Below are 21,558 nucleotides of genomic sequence, written 5' to 3' on the forward strand. Positions count from 1 at the left end.
TTTGAACATGAATGGAAATATATTTGTAAATTATATCTCATCATTTTAAGCATTCATAATCTATATTTGTATGTACTGCATTATATATTTTTGTTAACTCATATTCGACACCAAAATGTATCATAAGTTCACATGGTTCACATGCCATTATAGGCCCATTAAAACAATTTAATAAGAAGGGTATATCACGAACAAATATCATTGCATCTTTATGAAGTTGATTTTCTTTCATGATATTATGTCATTGGGAAACAACCACATATTCAGCAATTATTATATCGTAGATAAAAGGTACTAATGAATATAGGTGAATTTAAATGATCAATACAGCACCACATACAAAGAAATACGGCAGGAAGATGTGATATGTAAAGACATATGAAGGCAGCAAAGATGTGTCAACCTAGTAAAATTTTGCAAAAGATTCATGTAGAGTATTGCATAATGATGTACCGCGTTATATCTGTTTTGCTAGGTTGGAATTATTATAGACATTAAAAAGTAACAAGCGAAATCATTTATTCTACACTTTCATTAAAATTTTAACCTTAATTTACAAACAGTCTTGCTACCCTCTGTTTGATTGATTGTGTTTGTCTGCGTGTTTTGAATGGCGAGTCCAGGCGATGAAAAACCATGAGAGTACAATACCCAAAGTGAATGATGTGTAATATTTCCACGTTTCCTAGCAATATGTATAAATATTTCAATACAGATGAGAAAAAAACCAATGAGCGATAAAGGGAGAGAGAGAGAGAGAAAGAGAGAGGGGGAAAATTTTTATAAAAGGAAAGGGGAAGGAATAAAGAAAGAAAAAGAGAGAAAAAAGAAAGAGGAAGAGAGAGAGATAGAGGGAGAGAGAGAGAGGGGGGGGGGGTAGATGCCTTTCCCTCAAATATCACCAGGTTCTGCCACGCTGCTCGCCACCCCCCCCCCTCCTTATTTACCAAATCAAACCAAACCTAACGCTGAGCACGGCAAATTTTGAAAATAATTCAAACGTTTTTAGAAAGTATTGATAAAATATATAATCAAATACATTTTCTTTTTTAATATTGATTTGTGTAAGCCTATTGCTCCTTTGAGTTATACTTTCTATTTTGCATCAGTGAGTCTTGTTTTTATTCTTGGTAAATTTATTTCAGATGTGGACAAAATGGCAAGTGTAAGAATGTGAGTAGAAAAGAATTAAAAGCAAGGATATTAAGTCAAACAAAATACAGATAAGATAAGAACGAATGTCGAATATTTTTTATGCCATATTTCCTACTTCGTAATTATTTACATCATAAAATAAACAGGCAATACAAAATTAAATTGTCTTTCATGTGTAACGAAACTAAGCACGATTGCATTACCAGCTATGAAATTCAACTCATAAACATGAAAAACCTATATAGAAAAAATTACTTCTTTCTATTGTTCAAATAAAGTATTTCCTGAAACTCAAACAGCAACAAACATTAAAATCTAAAAATGTACTTGAACCATGTTGCAATTGATAGTCGTGTTTCTAAACATCGCAAGTGGATTGCGCAATTCCCGGTCCAGCCGAGCAGACACGATGCAATAATGTTGAACATTAGCACTGAAAAGCCTGGATGCTCGATGAGTGCGCGCGCTGAGCTGAGCTGAGCAGAAGGGAGGTACAGCAATTGCATCTCTACTTAAATAGAGACGAGGCGCTGCTAATTCTCACTGGTTCAACGACTACCTTCTCAGAAAGATACCTACCAAACTTTGTCTTGAGCCAAATCCTATTTCACATTTTCATAGATATTTCAGAGTCTTCATTTTTCTTTGATACATCAGGAATCTTTAACATAAACATGTCTGACGGATACAGAATTCCTTTTGAGGAAATGCTGAAGTGCAGCATATGCCAGGGCAGGATCAAGGATGCCAGGAGTCTACCCTGTGGACATACCTACTGCAAGGATTGTCTCACTAGGTCTGCTAACGCTACCTACCCTCCCGGAGGCATCCAATGTGCAGAATGCAAGAATAGATATCAGCTACCCTCCGGAGTAGCAAAAGATCTACCGCGCTGCTTCGCCATCAACAGCCTCTTGGATGATATCAACGAGACCTTTGGCGAAGGCGACAGCGCCACCCTTGGCAGACATGGTTTCCAAGTCAAGGAAACGTTCTTCTGCGCATTCTGCTTAAATATGATGAGACACGCCCGCTATCTACCTTGCGGACACTCCTTTTGTCGAGAATGCCTGAAGATGCAGCCACGAACAACACCAGGTATCAAGTGCTCCAAGTGCCAGAAGGACCACAACCTACCAGCCCAAGGAATCGATGGTCTCCCTGTCGCTTACCGCATCGAAAGCATCGTGGCTGAGATCAGGTCTAACGAAAGTGAAACTAGTGGTAAGTCCTTCGATTTATCTTGGACTCCATTAACAAGCATGGTGATTGACAGAATATTTTCTAATTTCATTTCAATATGAAGAAGTTGTTTATAATACATAATAAAGGCTAGAACTCTTAATTACAACCCTGGCAACATTCATTGATATTTCGAAATGATGTAACAAATTAAAGATTAAAAAAATATATATATATATATTATATATAAAATTAAAGTCTTATTAAAGACATTGGTTAAATATTGATGTTTCCAAAAGGAAATCTAGTAATAGTTGTACATGCTTCAAATCGTTTTTGCACTTTCCTGTTATCCTCATTTGATCATCTCTATCTCTCTGTTTCTCTCTCTGTCATCTCTCGCTCTTTCACTCTTTCAGTCTATCATCTTCCTGTCTATTCCTCTATCTTTTGCCTCTCTCGCTGTACAATGATATGCCATGGTACAGTTGTGTATATTATAACAAAAACAGAAACAAAACAATATAATATAATAAAACAAACAAACGAAGAAGAAAAGAGCATGACTGATTTCTTTAATGATTTTAATAATTTCAACAGATGAATCACAGACGCGTTCCTCCCAGGAGAGACGACAACAACCTCCCCATCCTCATCGATCACCTGACACTCATTCTAGACCATTGATGGAGGACGTTGATGACGCCAAGAGGAGGGCCCAGGCCCAGGCCGGCAACCAAATCCAGGTCTTAGTCCGACAAACCAACGGGAGGACCGTCGTCAACGACATCAGCGCCAACGCCACCGTAGCCGATCTCCAGCGAGAGGTCACGACAAGAACCAACATTGACCAGTCCCAGCAGAGGCTGACCTTCAGCGGTCGGAATTTGGACGACAGAACAAGAACATTGTCATCATATGGTATTGCGAATCATTCTAATGTTGATATGAATGCGAGGCTCCGTGGAGGTAGCCAATAGATATTCTTTCCTCCATTTCCTTTTTATCATATATCATTTTTTTTATTTGTGTGATTGTTTATTTATTATCATTATCATTGTTATTATTATTATTATTATCATTATCATTGTTATTTGTTAGTAATTTTTTTTTTGGAGGTAGGCCTTTTGTTTTCTTTCATCCATTTTCCCTTTCTTTGCGGCTTAGGCTACACAATTTAATTAACATTGCACAAGCCTCTGCGCCTTCTTCATTGTGTTAAAACTGTTAATATGCCCCCGGAAACTGTTAATCATTATGCATGTACAGATTCATTACTTGAATATGTTGTTGATATGATAAATGAATTGAATTATAATATTTTCATGAAAACATCTTGAACAATTCATTTCTCAATCAAAACATTTGTATAAAGGTCATGATGTTTGTCTTTGAGCTTAACCTTAAGCATCCCCCCCCCCAAAAAAAAAACACGAACACTAAATAGAAAATATGTTGTGTTATATTTATTAACGTGTCATTCTTTAGACAGAAAAAAAAGTTCATATATAATTTAGTAAATGTAGACCTGTACATTCTTAATCCTAATATCGATGCTTTTCCCATAATATGATTAATCTTTTTGTCAAGTGATATATGGTTTCAGGCATTTTTCTGTTTCTGAAAAGGTTGTCTTCGTAAATGTTTTTATGCAAGTACTATGATGATGAAATAGGGATACGTAGCGTCACGTTTGAACATGTATGGAAATATATTTGTAAATTATATCTCATCATTTTAAGCATTCATAATCTATATTTGTATGTACTATATTGTATATTTTTGTTAACTCATATTCGACACCAAAATGTATCATAAGTTCACATGGTTCACATGCCATTATAGGCCCATTAAAACAATTATAAGAAGGGTATATCAAGAACAAATATCATTGCATCTTTATGAAGTTGATTTTCTTGCATGATATTATGTCATTAGGAAACAACCACATATTCAGCAATTATTATATCTTAGATAAAAGGTACTAATGAATATAGGTGAATTTAAAAGATCAATACAGCACCACATACAAAGAAATACGGCAGGAAGATGTGATATGTAAAGACATATTATGTAGGCAGCAAAGATGTGTCAACCTAGTAAAATTTTGCAAAAGATTCATGTAGAGTATTGCATAATGATGTACCGCGTTATATCTGTTTTGCTAGGTTGGAATTATTATAGACATTAAAAAGTAACAAGCGAAATCATTTATTCTACACTTTCATTAAAATTTGAACTTGAATTTATAAACAGTCTTGCTACCCTCTGTTTGATTGATTGTGTTTGTCTGCGTGTTTTGAATGGCGAGTCCAGGCGATGAAAAACCATGAGAGTACAATACCCAAAGTGAATGATGTGTAATATGTCCACGTTTCCTAGGAATATGTATAAATATTTCAATACAGATGAGAAAAAACCAATAAGCGATAAAGGGAGAGAGAGAAAGAAAGAGAGAGGGGGTAAAATTCATAAAAGGAAAGGGGAAGGAATAAAGAAAGAAAAAGAGAGAAAAAAGAAAGAGGAAGAGAGAGAGATAGAGGGAGAGAGAGAGAGAGGGGGGGGGATAGATGCCTTTCCCTCAAATATCACCAGGTTCTGCCGCGCTGCTCCCCCCCCCCCCTCATTATTTACCAAATCAAACCAAACCTAACGCTGAGCACGGTAAAGTTTGAAAATAATTCAAACGTTTTTAGAAAGTATTAATGAAATATATATACAAATGAATTTTTTAATATTGATTTGTGTAAGCCTATTGCTCTTTTGAGTTATACTTTCTATTTTGCATCAGTGAGTCTTGTTTTTATTCTTGGTAATTTTATTTCAGATGTGGACAAAATGGCAAGTGTAAGAATGTGAGTAGAAAAGAATTAAAAGCAAGGATGTTAAGTCAAACAAAATACAGATAAGATAAGAACGAATGTCGAATATTTTTTATGCCATATTTCCTACTTCGTAATTATTTACATCATAAACTATACAGAAAACAAAAAATTAAATTGTCTTTCGTGTGTAACGAAACTGAGCATGATTGCATTACCAGCTATGAAATTCAACTCATGAACATGAACAATCTAGAGAAGATTACTTCTTTCTATTGTTCAAATAAAGAATTTCCTGAAACACAAACCGCAACAAATAGTTCAATCTAAAAATGTGCAAAACCATGTTGCAATTGATAGTCGTGTTTTTGAACATCGCAAGTGGATTATCATTGCGCAATTCCCGTGCAGCCGAGCGGACACGATGCAATAATGTCGAACATTAGCACTGAAAAGCCTGGCGTTAGCTGTAGCTGGATTCCTGGGCTTTCCGGTTTCGAGGGATTCCTCAATGCTCGATGATGTCATCATTGTGCGCGCGCTGAGCTGAGCTGAAGGAGTCACAGCAATTGCATCTCTACTTAAAAAGAGACGAGGCGCTACTAATGCTCACTGGTTCAGCGACTACCTTCTCAGTAAGATACCTACCAAACTTTGTCTTGAGCCAAATCCTATTTCACATTTCATTTTTCTTTGATACATCAGGAATCTTTAACATAAACATGTCTAACGGATACAGAATCCCTTTTGAGGAAATGCTGAAGTGCAGCATATGCCAGGGCAGAATCAAGAATACCAGGAGTCTACCCTGTGGACATACCTACTGCAAGGGTTGTCTCACTAGATCCACTTTCGCTTCCTACCCTCGCCCTCGAGGAAGCATCCAATGTGCAGAATGCATGAAGACAACTCAGCTACCCTCCGGAGGAGTAGAAGGTCTACCGCGCTGCTTTGCCATCAACAGCCTCGTGGATGATATCAACGAGACCTTTGGCGGAGGCGGCAGCGCCACAAGCAGCAGGAGAAGCAGTACGAGCACCGGCAGAGGGGAAGAACTGTCCCTTGGTAGACATGGTTTCCAAGTCAAGGAAACGTTCTCCTGCGTATTCTGCTTAAATTTGATGAGAGACGCCCGCTATCTACCTTGCGGACACCCCTTTTGTCGAGAATGCCTGAAGATGCAGCCACGAACAACACCAGGCGGTATCAAGTGCTCCAAGTGCCAGAAGGTCCACAACCTACCAGCCCAAGGAATCGACGGTCTCCCTGTCGCTTACCGCATCAACAGCATCGTGGCTGAGATCAGGTCTGGTGACAGTGAAACTAGTGGTAAGTCCTTCGATTTATCTTTGACTTGATTGGTGAGCATGATGATAGACAGATTATTGTCTCATTACAAACTATTTATTTCAATATGAAGAAATTGTGTATAATACATAATAAAGGCTAGAACACAATTACGTAACCTTGCTTCATTCATTGATATTTAGAAATGACTAATGAAATATGAAATTAAAGACAGTGGTTAAATGTTGATGTTTCCAAAAAGGAAATCTAGTAAAAGTTGTTTATGCACTTTCATGTAATTCTCATTTGCACATCTCTCTCTCTCTCTCTCTCTCTCTCTCTTTCTCTCTGTCATCCTTCACTTTATTATATATATCTGTCTATTTCTCTCTCTTTTTCCTCTCTCTGTACAATGATATGCGATGACGTATTTTAACAAAAACAGAAACAAAACAAAATATAAGAATAAAACAAACAAACAAAGAAGAAAAGAGCATGACTAATTTCGTTAATAATTTCAACAGGTGTATCATCACGGACGCGTTCCTCCCAGAACAGACAACACCAACCTCCCCATTCTCATCGATCACCTGACACTCATTCTAGACCATTGATGGAGGACGTCGACGAGGCCAAGAGGAGGGCCCAGGCCGGCAACCAAATCCAGGTCTTCGTACGACAAATCAACGGGAGGACCCTCACCATCAACACCAGAGCCAACGCCACTGTAGACGATCTCCAGCGAGAGATCAAGACGAGAACCAGCATTGACCTGTCCCAGCAGAGGCTGACCTTCAGCAGTCAGAATTTGACCGACAGGACAAGAACATTGTCATCCTATGGAATTGTAAATCATTCCAATATTGATATGAATGTGAGACTCCGTGGAGGTAGCCAATAGATATTCTTTCCTCCGTTTCCTTTTCATAATTTGTTTTTATTTTATTTTTTTAATATTTAAAAAAAAAAAATTAATAATTTTTTTTAGGGGTGGGTTTTTGTTTTCTTTAATCCATTTTCCTTTCTTTGCGGTTTAGGCTGCACATACAAATTAAAACCGCACAGGCCTTTGCGCCTTCTTCATTGTGTTAACACTGTTAATATGCCTTGTGAAATTGCAATCATTATATATGTCTACAGATTGACTACTTGAGTAATATTTTGGTATGATAAAAGAAATTGAAGAAAATAAATGTTACTTTGAGTTGAATTGAAAGAGTTTTATAAAAACGTCCTGAATATTTCATTTCTTATTCAAAACATACTGTACAAATGTCTTTGACCTTCAGCACCCCACTAAAAAAGAACAACGACAAGAAAAGAAGAACAAAACACAAATGATAACAAATATTTAGTTTTAAATTTATTCATGGGTCATTCTTTATGACAGAAAAAGAATTCATATATAGTATAGTAAATGTAGACATGTCATTCCTAATTCTAACATCGATGCTTTCATATTATTAAATTAACTTTTTTGTCAAGTGATATACGTTATATCAGGCATTTTCTTTTTCTGAAAAGGTTGGCTTCGTTAAGTTATGTTTTTTATGCAAGTACTGTGACGATAAAATAGGAATTCGTAGCGTCACGTTTGTTTAGACATGTTGCTAGCGTTTGTAATGTAATGCATGTATGAAATTATATTTGTAAATTATCATCATTTTAAGCATTCATAATCAATATTTGTATGTACGACATTGTATATTTTTGTTAACTCATATTCGACTCCAAATGCATCATAAGTTCACATTGTTCACATGCCATTATAGGCCTATACAAAAAAAAAATCATAGGAAGGGTATATCATGAACAAATTGTATGGCATCTTTATCAATTTGATTTTCTATCATGATATTATGTTATAGAGAAACATCCACATATTCAGCAATTATTTTTTTGTAGATAAATTTTTTCTAATGAATATAGGTGAATTTAAATGATCAATACACCATCACAATGATCACATTCAAAGAAATTGGCAGAAAGAAGTGATATGTAAAGGCATAATGTAGGCAGCAAAGATGTGTCAACTTAGTAAACTTTTGCAAAAAATGCATGAAGAATATTTGAATAATGATGTACCGCGTGATATAAGTTGTGCAATGTTGGATTCATTAGAGATTAAAAAGTAACAAACGCCATCATTTATTCTACACTTTTATTAAATTTTGAACTTATTTTGAAGTTATAAACAGTCTCGCTACCCTGTTTGTGTTTGTCTGCGCGTTTTGAATGGCGAGTCCAGGCGATGAAAAACCATGAGAGTACAAAGTCAAATGATGTGTAAAAAATCCATATGATATATATGCATATATATTAATATTTTAATAGAAAAACCAATGAGTGATGTAGAGGAGAGAGAGAGAGGGGGGTAACATTCAAAAAAGGAAAGGGAAGAGATAAATAAAGAGAAAGAGAGAGAGAGAGTGAGAGAGGAGAAAGGATATCTATATAGATAACATATATATATATATAGAGAGAGAGAGAGAGAGAGAGAGAGAGAGAGAGAGAGACAGAGAGACAGAGGGGGGGGGGGACTGATTCCCTTCCCTAAAATATAACCCGGTTCTGCCGCGCTGCTCCCCACCCCCATATTTACAGAACCAACCCATCAAAAACATGCACGCTTTGCCAGCCTGTATGACGTGTCTCAGTCCTCTGCTCCGTTTCAACAAAAAAAATTAGTACACAATGTGGGATGAATGCAGGGGGCGAAAATAATTCAAACGTTTTTGGGAAGTATTGATAAAATATTATAACACTTTTCTTTTTTGAGGGGGTAATTTTATTTCAGATGTGGACAAAATGGCAAGAGTAAGAATGAGAGTAGAAAAGAATGGACAGCAGGGATATTTAGCGAAACAAAATACAGAGAAGATCCTGACGAATGTCGAATAAAACTGCCCCACCATATACATTATGCTATATTTCATTCTTCGTAGTTTTTTTAACATCATAAACTATTAGAAAATAAAGATATAATTGTCTTTCACGTGTAACGAAACTGAGCATGATTGCATGACCAGCTATGATATTCAACTCATGAACATGAGCAATCTAGAGAAGATTACTTCTTTCCATTGTTCAAATTGAACATTTCCTGAAGCCCGAATCTCAACAAACAGTTAAATCTAAAAATGTGCTTGAACTATGTTGCAATAGATAGTCGTGTCTGTAAACATCGCAAGTGGATTGCGCAATCCCCGGTGCAGCCGAGGAGACATGACGCAATGATGTTGAACGTTGAACCCTCAACGAGTTCATTAGACAGTCTTATCGTGCAGACACTCGTTGCACTAGTATGAGGTTAATTATTGAGAATACAGGAGTGGAGCTATGATTGTCAGGAAGGGGAGGGGCTGAGGTTTAACCCAAATGTAATATTAACAGGAACCTCCCTGTACTCGCTAATGTTATTCCCCGTTAGGCCTAATTCATTTTTTTCCCACGAAAATCCCATAGTGTTCTGTGAGGTGACCCCCCCCCCCGCAACAACAACAAAACGATTATACAAGGACATCAAAATATGTCAAGAATAATTACATTGTGGGTGTACCCCGAATAATATCGTTTTGAGAGTATATGTCGAAGTTTATAATTTAGCTGAATAATAGGCCATGAGTATATTTTCCGGACACGTAGGATCAAACGCGATGCATGTTTCAACTTCCATGTTGTGTCAAAATTGCCTTGTCTTGACCTTTGAAAAGGTTTTAATACTGCTTCGTGTATTTCCTCTTTTTTCAATCGCTCCTATCTTACTCCCATCATCCTCCCCTATCCGACATTGCTCCCCCAGTCATCTTCTCCATTATGTTTGATTTCGACCCCAAACCAGTTCTCACCGGTTTTATCGTGATCTGAATCCACAGCTGTGGCAGCGATAGTGGGGAAAACCCTTGCATTACGTCATAGCCTTTAATTTGAGACATTGGCACAGACAAGACTTAGCTTTAGCTGGACTGCCATGATTGCTGTCCAGATGACGCATACCTATATGACCTGTGTTGAATTTGAGTTTTTTATTCAAACATTAAGGAACATGAAGAGACCAGTAAAAGAATAGAACAATGTCATTTCATCAGCTAACTTCACAGATTGATTTAAGAAATAATTGTTATTCCCCTATACCTTTACTGGTGAATTATTTGATTGTGAAATTAAAGGTATAGACCGGTAGTGGTAAAATTGCGGTTCAAGGGTTTTGGGTGCAAAGTGTCCATTCAATATTGTTTTTCCTTCAGAGGTTTAGATGGCAATACTTCAAGATAAATTCGCAACAACAAAAAAAGCAGAAATATATGCCCAAATGTTCAATGTTGAAGTGCATTCGCGATATCTATCCAGGCCGGTTCGATATAGACGGTGTCCCGGCAAAATTTGTATCATCACGTATTAGTCAAAACATATTATTGCACATGATTGGTAGTAAGAGCTTCCATTTCATTTTTTGAGAGGGGGCGTTTCCAAAACTGGTCTGTATTGTATGTTTTTATCATCATTCAAAAATACCTGAATTAAGTTCTTGCTTCCTCTCCTGAAGTTCATACCCCCCCCCCCCCTCCCCCCAAAAGGACATATAGTTAACTGGTGTATTACAGTCATTAAATAATTAAATCATAGTATTATCGTCATTTTGTTACCTGTCGAAATGCACCTACGTACATTGTACCTCAAATCGAAATTGAATATGATTTGTATATAGGCTTGTGTCTCATCTAATCATAATAACGGCCTAATTTTAAACAGCTCTTACAGAAAAAATGTTATTGTTTGTTTTTCTCCTCTTTTGGGCTTGTTGCTTTTTGCTTCTATTTTTCTGTATAAAGTATTGATTTATTCTGATTTATTAAAATAATTAAACATGATTTCATATTGTCTTCGAAAGGTTGGAACGAACTGCTACTGCTAAATTTGAAAAAACAAATTAATTTCCGCTTCAAAAAAAAATCGATGACTTAGCAAGTAATTCTATCTAGGCCTTGTTTATGCGAGGTAAGGGAAAACGGTGTTATAAATATAGGAGTGGAAATTCCCCAGAAACAAAAGGAATATAGAAAATTCTCAGTGTGTATCAATGCAGCAGGTTGCACACGGTAAAAGATAAGAAAGCGAACGAGGGAGAAAGAGAGAGAGAGATAGAGAGAGAGAGAGAGAGAGAGAGGGAAATTTATGCCACTGAAAATAAATCATCATGCTTAAATCTCGTAGAGTAAATACATTCATTCCCTTATCATATTTTGTATTTTGCTTGATCACAATGGAAGGTAAACATGGTATTCCCCAGTAATATAAAACATGATTATTATTTCGTTGTGTTTTACATACCCATTTCAATGGGTTAACAAGCAATAAAAGGTAAATTTTTCTAAAGTTATTTTAAGCTGAAGAAAAATAAATGAGACTCATGCTAACATTATGTAAACGTTGCAGCTTTGCTTTATTTCTCGTTGGTTCATTGTTCATGATAAAGACGCATTATGTAATCTAAACATGACTTCTACAGATGACATCATGATGATAATGGCGTATCAAAGTTGCCATTCGTTTGATTTTTTCGTCTTGGCCATCGTGTTTCATCAACACATAGAGAAAGTGGACAATTTGTATTGTTCAATGTTTTTTATATAAAACATAAATAAAATATAATACATTATATATATATATATATCTTAAAGAAAAGTAAATACTCTACCAATGTCAATTAAGGTTTATTAAGTTTTTAAGTTTCACGTTCACATTCATTTCACCGTTGGAAGGTCGGACTAAGAAAATAGCAAAGCTAGAGCAAGTAGAAATTCAAATGTTAATGAACATGTGGATCTGTGAGACATTCTAGTTCAACAACGGAAACAAAGAATGAGAAACAATCGAGAAGGATTGATCTCTGGATGTCAACTTTTAACTCAGGATATCACCAACACTTGAATGCCTAGATGGCCCATTGTTTGCAATTTTCTTTCAGAAACTCATTTATTGGCAAATGGGTATGCTCACCCTGCATGAATGGTATGGTTCCAACTGCATACCATCTTAAAGAGGAATAACGTATGTTTATTTTCACAAGTATGTGAAAGTTAAGTTTATATTAAATGTTTATTTGAAATTCTTAGCTATAAATACTGTCCACTTTCTTTTTTTGCAGAGTTTATATGAGTTAACTGATGTTTCACTAATTCAACCAGCCTCTCACTCACTCACTCACTCAGTCAGTCCGTCACACTCTTACTCACTAACTCACTCATCCACCCTCTCACTCACCCACTCACTAACGCACTCACTCATTTACTCACTCACTCACTCAATATTTACAAATACCAGTTAGATAATCCAAGCAATACATACTAATTATATAACATTTAATAACACTTGTCACTGCTTCATAGTCCAGCATTATTGTTTAAAGCTTCATTTATTACACGGCCTTCCATGGGGTTCTCGATATATAACAGAACATGAATTTCATTATAATAACAATAGTCAAATGTCAAATTACACAATTATGATTGACAAGTGAAAGAATAATTACACCTCTTCCTCCCCTATCGAGTACATTATAGGCATGGAGCAATTCGTAGGTAGGAACATTCTAACAATGCTTCTCCTCATTCTAGTCTGTTTTACATTCGATATTTTAACATGACTTTTAAATTAGTATTGTTATTACTATTATCAGCCTGGCCAGCGAAATTAAGCAGTTTATTAATCACAAGTTTCAAGACTGAAAAGCTTAAGATATAGAGTATGCGGTGTATAATCTTTTTTTATATTTACATGTAGGCCTAACCACTACCTTTAAAAAAAAATCTCTTTAATCGCACCACACGCTGAAGACTACTATTTTCTTATTGTGTTTGCATGGAATTCCCCATACGTAATATTATGCATGTGAACACATGATCTGAAATAGCATTACATTCACGACAGATAATATGAAATTCAGGGGTTAGTCTAACAAAAACACGTATTTTATAAGAAGGATTCATAAATACCATAGTAACAGACTGAAATTCGTTCTAGTATCCCCCCCCCCCCCCAAAAAAAAAGTCTATCGCAGCACAAGCTGAAGACTACTAGTTTCTCAATGTGGATGGGTGGAATTCCCCACACATTATATTGCACATAACGGTAAACACATGATCTAAACATAACAATGGTGGATCGAGGAGAGGGAGGGGCGGACACGAAACATAACCTTAAGTACACATTGAGTTCCAAAAGTAAATATGCCCCCGGAAACTGACTGCAAAGGCATCTGAAATATTTCTGTGATATTTCTTCTTAATTTTGTTTTAATAAACATTTTGTCTATTTGATTTTGTTAACATTTTGTACTTCAATCAAACACACATCCCAAAATCGTGATATTTTTTTTTTAAAGCAGAGAATTTTTGAATTTGTGCCCCTTCTCCTCCCACCCGCAAGAGAATTCTGGATGTGCCACTGAAGGTCCCAACATTTCCATCGTCTATATCAAAGAAAAATATCTTCATAATTATTAATTGTTAACAGTAGGCTTTGATACGACAAATCACGTATGTACAACATTTTTGACTTCAATTATCCTCTTACCGAGGTGTTTTATTTCACACATTTTTTCTTCTTCTTTTTAACCCTTTCAGAGAACTTATTTCACATATCTACACCGTGCACAATAACTTATATATTCTATTAAAATATTATCTTGGCATATCAGTCAAAGATTTTAACTGTTTTTCATTAACCTGCTTTAGTGTTAGAATTTAGATGTGGCATCAATTCATATCTCAAATCAGTTAAACGAGTTCTACCAATCGTTTTGCTGTTTGTTTTCAAATGTTTAACGTAGTTCTTAAGAATAACATACTCAGAAAAATTAATCAAAATATTTACCAAGTAATTTTATAACTTGCCTATATTATATCCAATTACTAAAGTCTTCTCATTTATGTTGATATCTAATCCAAACAAATGATTTATCAAACGTGTTACAATTTTCCAAAACACAATTATTTGTATACACTCTAGCATCATATGCCGTGATGTTTCAATTGTATTACAATCCTCACATATACATTTTCATTTTCCGTATTGGCCTAAAGTTAACATGAAGTTTATACCAAAGTTGTTTTTTTCTTCAAAATAAAAACCTGCATGTACAACTATTGCTTTTTTCATAAATATTTTTTTTGCCCATGAAAGTAATTAAAAAATAAGTTCTCAATAATTTTCCCCCAAAAAATCAAATCTTATTACATTTTAACAAAACATAAAAGTAGTTTCTGTTTCTTTAGATATATCACACTGGTCAGTGTCCATTATACACCATCTGTATATATTATGTTTTGATGGAAATATATTATGCAATACTTTGCAATTAACTTGCTTTATCCTATTATCTCCTATTGAAATTTAAAATTGAATACTTTCTGCCAATTAAAAGAAAAAGGTAAATTCAAATAATTTTAAACGTACATGTATGTACAACATAATACATGCCATAAAAGGCCTTGTGAAATGATTTCGTTCAGCAATTCTCTTGCAGTTCTCGACGAATTCTAAAATAATGGATCTGAATTTGTTCAAAATGATATTTGAACGAATTCCCTTTGACAAATCAATGACCATAAGAGTTCTGAGTTTGTTTGGCATTTTAAAAATTGTGCGTCTTTTAAAATAGCGTATCAGTCCATGATGTAATGAGTGAAAAAAAAATTGTCCATCAGGAAAACCATACTTTGAAGCAACAAAAATTCAAATGAAATTCAAAATGAACATTATGAGTATAAGTGTTGCAGTAATGCGATGTAAACATGTCGGGATTAACAAAAAAAATGAAGTCTCACAGAATCAAACGAAACTTACACTGAATGTTCAAGATTACAAATAAGTGTCATTTGCCAAACAGTTTTGGTAGAAAATGTATACTGGCTGAGTAATGAGCATAGAAAGATAATGAATCCAAGGTAAGTAGGCCCGACACCATTTATGTACAATGTATAGTCCCATATTACATCTTTCTGTGTACAGTGCTTGTTACTTTACCAAGACTGGGCCAAATTTATTATGATTTTGATGACTCCAGAACCTTGACAGGACACACCAATACTTACATGCTATGGATCTTTTTGATCCATTCTACACCTTTTCTTTTACAATGCAATCGCATGACTAGAACTCAAATTTATCTTTGAGAAGGCAACTATAGTAAATAAGGTCATGCAGTATAGACAGGAGGGGTCGCCAGACGAGTCTTCTTATCGACAAGTTCTCGACAGGTGAGGTTGCTAATCATGCAAACAAATCTGATCCACACTGTTGTGTGTAGACTTGTCGACATTATAGAGGATTGGTTCCAACTTTCATGGGTTTACAAAATAATAATGCTAACAGACCTACATACAATGGCTTGTTCAAATTTTGTTTTCAACCGTGGGGCGGCATCCTCCAATGAGTCCAAAGACGGGAGTATGACGTATGGGGCAGCTCCGCGTGATGCATAAGAAGTGGTTTCTTCTTCTTTTTCCTGTCCTCCGTCTCCGTTTTTTTTTTTCTCTCTTATTTTGCCTTATGGGGTGGGTGGTTTATGTCGGTTCTATTTCATTTCATTTCATTTATTTATTTAAACACGGAGGCCTACTTCAGCCCGCAGACTGTTCTTCTGTAGGGCCGTGTATATACATAAAAACATACAATATCAAAATAACATATATACAACATAATTCAACATAATAATGATAACATAAATATATACAAAACAAAAATAACATAAACTAAAAATACATATGAAATATTAATAGGGGATGGGGACTACTCCTTAAGGGCTCTTGGTTCCATATACTTATTTAGATTACGCTTGAAATTTATAACAGATAATTCACGTTTAAGTTCTGGTGAGATTGAGTTCCAGCATTTCGCACCGAAATAGCTGAAACTCTTTTTTTTAAAACATGTTTTTAATTTAGGTAGTACAAAATTATTAATTGAATTTCTCATATTATAATTACATTTTTTTAGTTCAAATAAATCTAGCAAGTAATTAGGACAATTATGATTAGCAATTTTATACATCATGTAAAGGGCATGTTTATCTCTTCTTTTTTCTAAAAAATCAAGCTTTAACTGCTGAAACAGGGAAATTGTAGAATATCTGGCATCAACTTTTAATATAATTCGGAGGGCTCTATTCTGGAGGACTTGAAGCTTCTTAACAGATTTTTTCATAATATTTCGCCAGACCACATCACAATAGTCAAGTTTACTTTGTAATATTGTTTTATAAAACATAAGTGCAATATTCTGAGATATATAGTTCCTTATTCTTTTAAATAGGTACAGCTTTTTAATAATATCTTTTCTCAGGAAATTAACATATTCATCCCAATCGAGATTGTGATCTATATATATACCTAAGTATTTGCAATGATCTATTTGATTGAGTTTTACATCATTAATATAAATATTAATCGTTCGATTTTTAACTTTGGTTCTAGATCCAATTAACATGACCTCACATTTTGTAGTATTGAGAAATAATTTGTTTGAATTCAACCATTTTGAAAGACGTATAAGATCAGCATTAATGACATTTTCAATAGTTTCTGTTGTTTTACCAGGGTAATATATGCATGTGTCATCAGCGTACAACGATATACTACATCTTTTAATACAATTTGATAAATCATTAACATATATGGTAAAAAGTAGGGGGCCTAAATTGGCCCCCTGTGGAATTCCACAAATTACATTCAGTTCGTCTGATTTTACACCATTTACAACCGTGTACTGTCTTCTATCAGTCAGGTAGTTAAGGAACCATTCACAAGCCCTTTTGTCAAGTCCAATCAATTTCAGCTTATCAAGGAGGATAGCATGGTCAACCGTGTCGAAAGCCTTTTTAAGGTCGATTGTGACCATTCCAACAATGTCCCCTTTATCCAAACTATCCAACCAGTCTTCTGTGACATTCAGAAGGGCAGTCGCCGTTGAGTGCTGAGGCCTAAATCCGGATTGCTTCACGTCAATAATACTGCTGTAGTGCTGGATATGCCACTTTGGCTACGCCTTGTGTCAAATTCGTCTCAGAATCTGCTTTAATTTCTAAGCTGCACCACCCTGAAGTCGACCATGCAAATGCACCGTGCTCAAATGTTGGAGTCCCAGACTTTTTAGACTAGAAGTCGACTGATCATCGAGGGTCTTGCTTTGGAACTGAAGCCGCTGTTGAGAAGGGGCGATCTTCAGTTTCTCCTGGATCTTGACCTTGAGGTCTTTTACCGTGTCCGTCGGTCTGACAGTCGCGATTTTCGTCTTGCCCTCGTAATCCACGACTTGAATATGAATTAATCCTGTCAAGAATAGATAAATGATTGACGTTATGATAGCAGGTAAGAACAAGCAATGGATTAAGAAGACCATCAAAATACATGTTGGCCGAGAAATCGAACTATCATCAAAATAATATTATTCAATTGTTGATCGGGGAATATAATTTAGCCGAGATTTGTTAATGTTCAGTGTTTTGATTTTGATTTTGATTTTCTCGTTTAAAAAATACATATAGACTGAACCGTCATCACGATAACTATAGCATTCAATACAGTTCTGTTCACCATTGATTTCGAATATTAATTCAGAGGGTATGAAATATTGGTATTACAGACTCCGAGGCAGAATGATAATCTCGAGATGAAAAGTATTTATTTTTGTATCCTATTAATTCACGAAAGGCAGTTTAAACCTACCCGACATCGTTGAACTGGCATTCGACATGGAGCCGATTCCGGAGTCGTTGCTGGCCGTGCTTGATAAAGAATCTCTTCGGCTACCGGGGTCGTTGCTGGCCATGCTAGGTAAGCTAGATAAAGAATCTCTTCGGCTACCGGAGTCATTGGATGCAATCCCACTGTCCTCTCCATCACCCATCATCGCTTCCGACGTTTGATCATGTCCATTTTCCATGGTTTATAATCGGGCTCGTGATTTGTAGGCCTGAAGAGAAGAAGAGAGGAGAAAATTACTTAGTACTCGACGAGTGATGCATCGAATGCCTTGCCAAATTTCAGCTGTCAGATGGCGCTGTCACTATGTAAGTGCAAATTTTATAATCAAACATATTGTTAGTGTTTTAAGGATACCGTCGTTGTTGAAACATGAATATTTATTTTTGATCGAGCCTAAGTGTAGTTTTCCCATAATCTATGACCGCAACGTGGTGTTTTTGTATTGATTCGTATGTCTCATGTCTTGGTTCAGCTGCTGTGCAGCGAGCCATGCAAATTTATTTGCATAATTTCGAACTGATTTTGATACACGAAGGACGCGTGTTTTTTTTTTAGCAGGCAATCCGCTTAGTTTTTGCAGCTTTTTGGTTTGAGAGAGGGGAGAAATGGATCCAAGAATTTAGTTTTTTGATAGACACAGTTATGAAAGGATTGCGGGAAGAAAATCCAGGTCAGAGCCTTACTCTATATCGACAAAGGTTACCACAGCTGCCCTGCATTGAAGTTTTCGAGATAACGGTAAGTGTTATAAATTTGTATTTAGCTAGGGTCGGTAGTTTGAGGTGACCTTAAGGTCTTGGTGATAATGTAAAATATGATATTAATATATCACCATCATATTTTACATTATCACCAAGCCCTTAATGCTAGTTTGAGGCCCTTCTTAATTATCGATGATTTCATGTATGCTGAGAGAGTGCTTTACTTTGTGAACATGAAATAAATTAATTATTGATAGTATGTTGTTTGTAACTATGAAAGGTCAACGGGAACCATATTTATAAAATAAATGATGCACACAAATTTAATGCATAGGCCTACGAGTTTATTGTCGAATAATTTTTGACGCAGAGAATTGTGAGTTTGATGATCACATGTTTCTTTATATATAAGCCTTCATTTATGTAATGCATGTGTAATGGTGCGCTCATTTGGGCATCTCATTTGACCTAAAGGGGGCGCTAGAGCCAAAAGAGAGCCGGCTGGGTTGATTAATTGTATTCACCTAAAAGTTAAATAGCATTAATTAGGTTTCCAATAGTATGGCGGGAACGGGTAAACAACCCCTGGTTTTGAGTTCTTGCATAAGATTAAAGTGTTCATTTCGATAAGCACGTTGGACAATAGACTATTTTTTCCGGGGACGCGACATTCTCGCGAAGAGATAGACGTCTCCCATTTTTGTCGGTGACTAGTTCAAATCACTCTTTATCTATTATGCTTTGTCATTGGTTATAATTAATTAAAGGTATAACTCCTCTCTTAATTGGTCGGATGACCTAAGGGTAGTTAGATATATCCCGTCTTGTAATTGGTTGTCTTCGTAAGGGTCCTCTTGGTTGGCTGGTGATATTTTATTTAAAATGTTTCTACAATAATTACTCTTCGTTTGTAACGATTGGAGCTTCGGCTGACTTATATAATTAATAAAGTGGATTTCAACTGTAATTCCGAGCTTCTTTTGTTTTCATTTATATTTAAACTTGTCGTCTCCAACTCATTAACTGGCCCACCACACATGTATGATGTATACATGATGATGGCATGTGAACCTAGGTACTTTTGATGACGTATTTTTTTCTTTTGAATTTATACAAAAACAAGATACATTGGAAGGTGATTTAGTAAAACAGGTAAAGGTAAAACTAACATTTGAATTTATTCATGAATTTAGATTATTGTTACTTTATCCAGCTATATTACATTATTATACTTTGTTAATACTTTGATTGCCATATACTGCCAGAGTGAACGATTTGTGCTATACTTTGTATAATACTTTGAATAGAGATACAAAACTGATAACCAACATTCGAATGTCACTATATAATATATCATAATCCTCAACTATACAGAATTATTTGTTTATGTATCCTAATTAAATTATGATAAGAGTGATTTTCCGCGAAACATGTAGCATAGTCATTCGACTCTGTAATTTACTGTCATTTAAACCAAATTGTAATAGAATAGATAACAAATCATCTATGTGGGCATGCCTTGAACCATAATGAATGGCCCTACAGAGGAACTTTTCCTGTTGGGGACCGGGGGGAATGCAATGAATTATTGATAATTTATTGCATTTTCTTTCGTTTTTTGTATTTGTGGGGGCGGCGACATACCCTAGCACCCGCTGCGTACAGTCATTATTCAGTGGCTAAACAATGGCCTTGTTACTGTGAGGCCCCAGAATAAAAACTGTGTTGATCAGCTATATTAGTGCCCTTTTGTGAGGCATAATCCTCATTACTGTCCGTTATGACTTACGGACGTAGGTCCCCTAGTTGATTAGCATTGTAACACACGCATGCCTTACCAGTCACGAAAAACAAACACTCGCAAATTATTGTATTATTTAGATCTATTATGATTAAATTATTGTCAAAATCATTCCATAAATTCGTCCTTGTTTTCACGAAGTGACGGTAGCGAGGAAAATCGTAACGCAAAGTGAATGCAATTTTTTTTCGCTACCGTCACTTCGTGAAAACAGCGACGAATTGTGGTAAAAATGATTATTCCACCTTTGTGACCAACAGTGTACATTGAAAAAAGCTAAATAAAGTGGGGGATCTATACTAAAAAGCAAAGCTTGTATTATGTAGGTCCCAGTTAATAAGTTTGTATATAAATTAGGATATCTGAATAAACGTAAGATATTTACAAAAGCATATGATTATACATATTTTACTAAACATAGCGTAAACAATTGAGAAAAAAAGGAAGTGTTCTGTGCTTTCCTCAGCATAACCAAATATATATAAATCAAATTAAAGGAAATAAAAATACTTACAGGTGAAGAAAAGTAATACGAAGGTCGCTGCTCAAATTTGGTTGTCTCTTTGCGAATGCGTCTGTTCTGAAAGAAATACTTGGCACTACTGATGCCGGAGTCACAGAGCCTGGACGCCGAGAATGCGATCTGCCGAATGTGCTAGAATGACGTAATGACGTAATGGAGCGGGGAATACCCACTGATGAGCAGACAGCCTGTGCGCATTACGTAGTGTGTGTAATATAATACAGTACATGGTTGTAAATTTATATTGCGCAATGTTTATTTTTCATCTTGATAACCCCGACGGCCCGAGTTGATAAGAGAGGGTGTAAAGAGGGAGAAGGAT

The 21,558-nt window shown here is 35.6% G+C and overlaps 2 protein-coding genes and 1 long non-coding RNA gene across 3 annotated transcripts; 2 read left to right on the top strand and 1 right to left on the bottom strand.

Moving 5' to 3' along the window:
* Nucleotides 1-1,355: 1,355 nt before the first annotated feature.
* Nucleotides 1,356-3,406, top strand: LOC115922200. Its single transcript, XM_030980553.1, has 2 exons — nt 1,356-2,379; nt 2,938-3,406. The coding sequence occupies exons 1-2, from the start codon at nt 1,830-1,832 to the stop codon at nt 3,315-3,317; spliced, it is 930 nt and encodes a 309-aa protein (XP_030836413.1). The 5' UTR covers nt 1,356-1,829; the 3' UTR covers nt 3,318-3,406.
* A 1,757-nt stretch (nt 3,407-5,163) lies between these two features.
* Nucleotides 5,164-8,625, top strand: LOC582268. The gene is made up of 2 exons (XM_782227.5): nt 5,164-6,488; nt 6,971-8,625. The coding sequence occupies exons 1-2, from the start codon at nt 5,765-5,767 to the stop codon at nt 7,345-7,347; spliced, it is 1,101 nt and encodes a 366-aa protein (XP_787320.3). The 5' UTR covers nt 5,164-5,764; the 3' UTR covers nt 7,348-8,625.
* Nucleotides 8,626-15,983: 7,358 nt separating this feature from the next.
* On the bottom strand, nt 15,984-21,342 carry LOC105441553. The gene is made up of 4 exons (XR_972067.2): nt 21,228-21,342; nt 18,173-18,419; nt 17,458-17,776; nt 15,984-16,030 (listed from the first exon to the last, which is right to left on the bottom strand). It is a non-coding gene; the product is annotated as a polyubiquitin-like (long non-coding RNA).
* Nucleotides 21,343-21,558: the final 216 nt, after the last annotated feature.

The sequence above is a fragment of the Strongylocentrotus purpuratus genome, unplaced genomic scaffold (genome assembly GCF_000002235.5).
Source record: "Strongylocentrotus purpuratus isolate Spur 01 unplaced genomic scaffold, Spur_5.0 spur5_scaffold_11, whole genome shotgun sequence".
Taxonomy (NCBI): domain Eukaryota; kingdom Metazoa; phylum Echinodermata; class Echinoidea; order Camarodonta; family Strongylocentrotidae; genus Strongylocentrotus; species Strongylocentrotus purpuratus.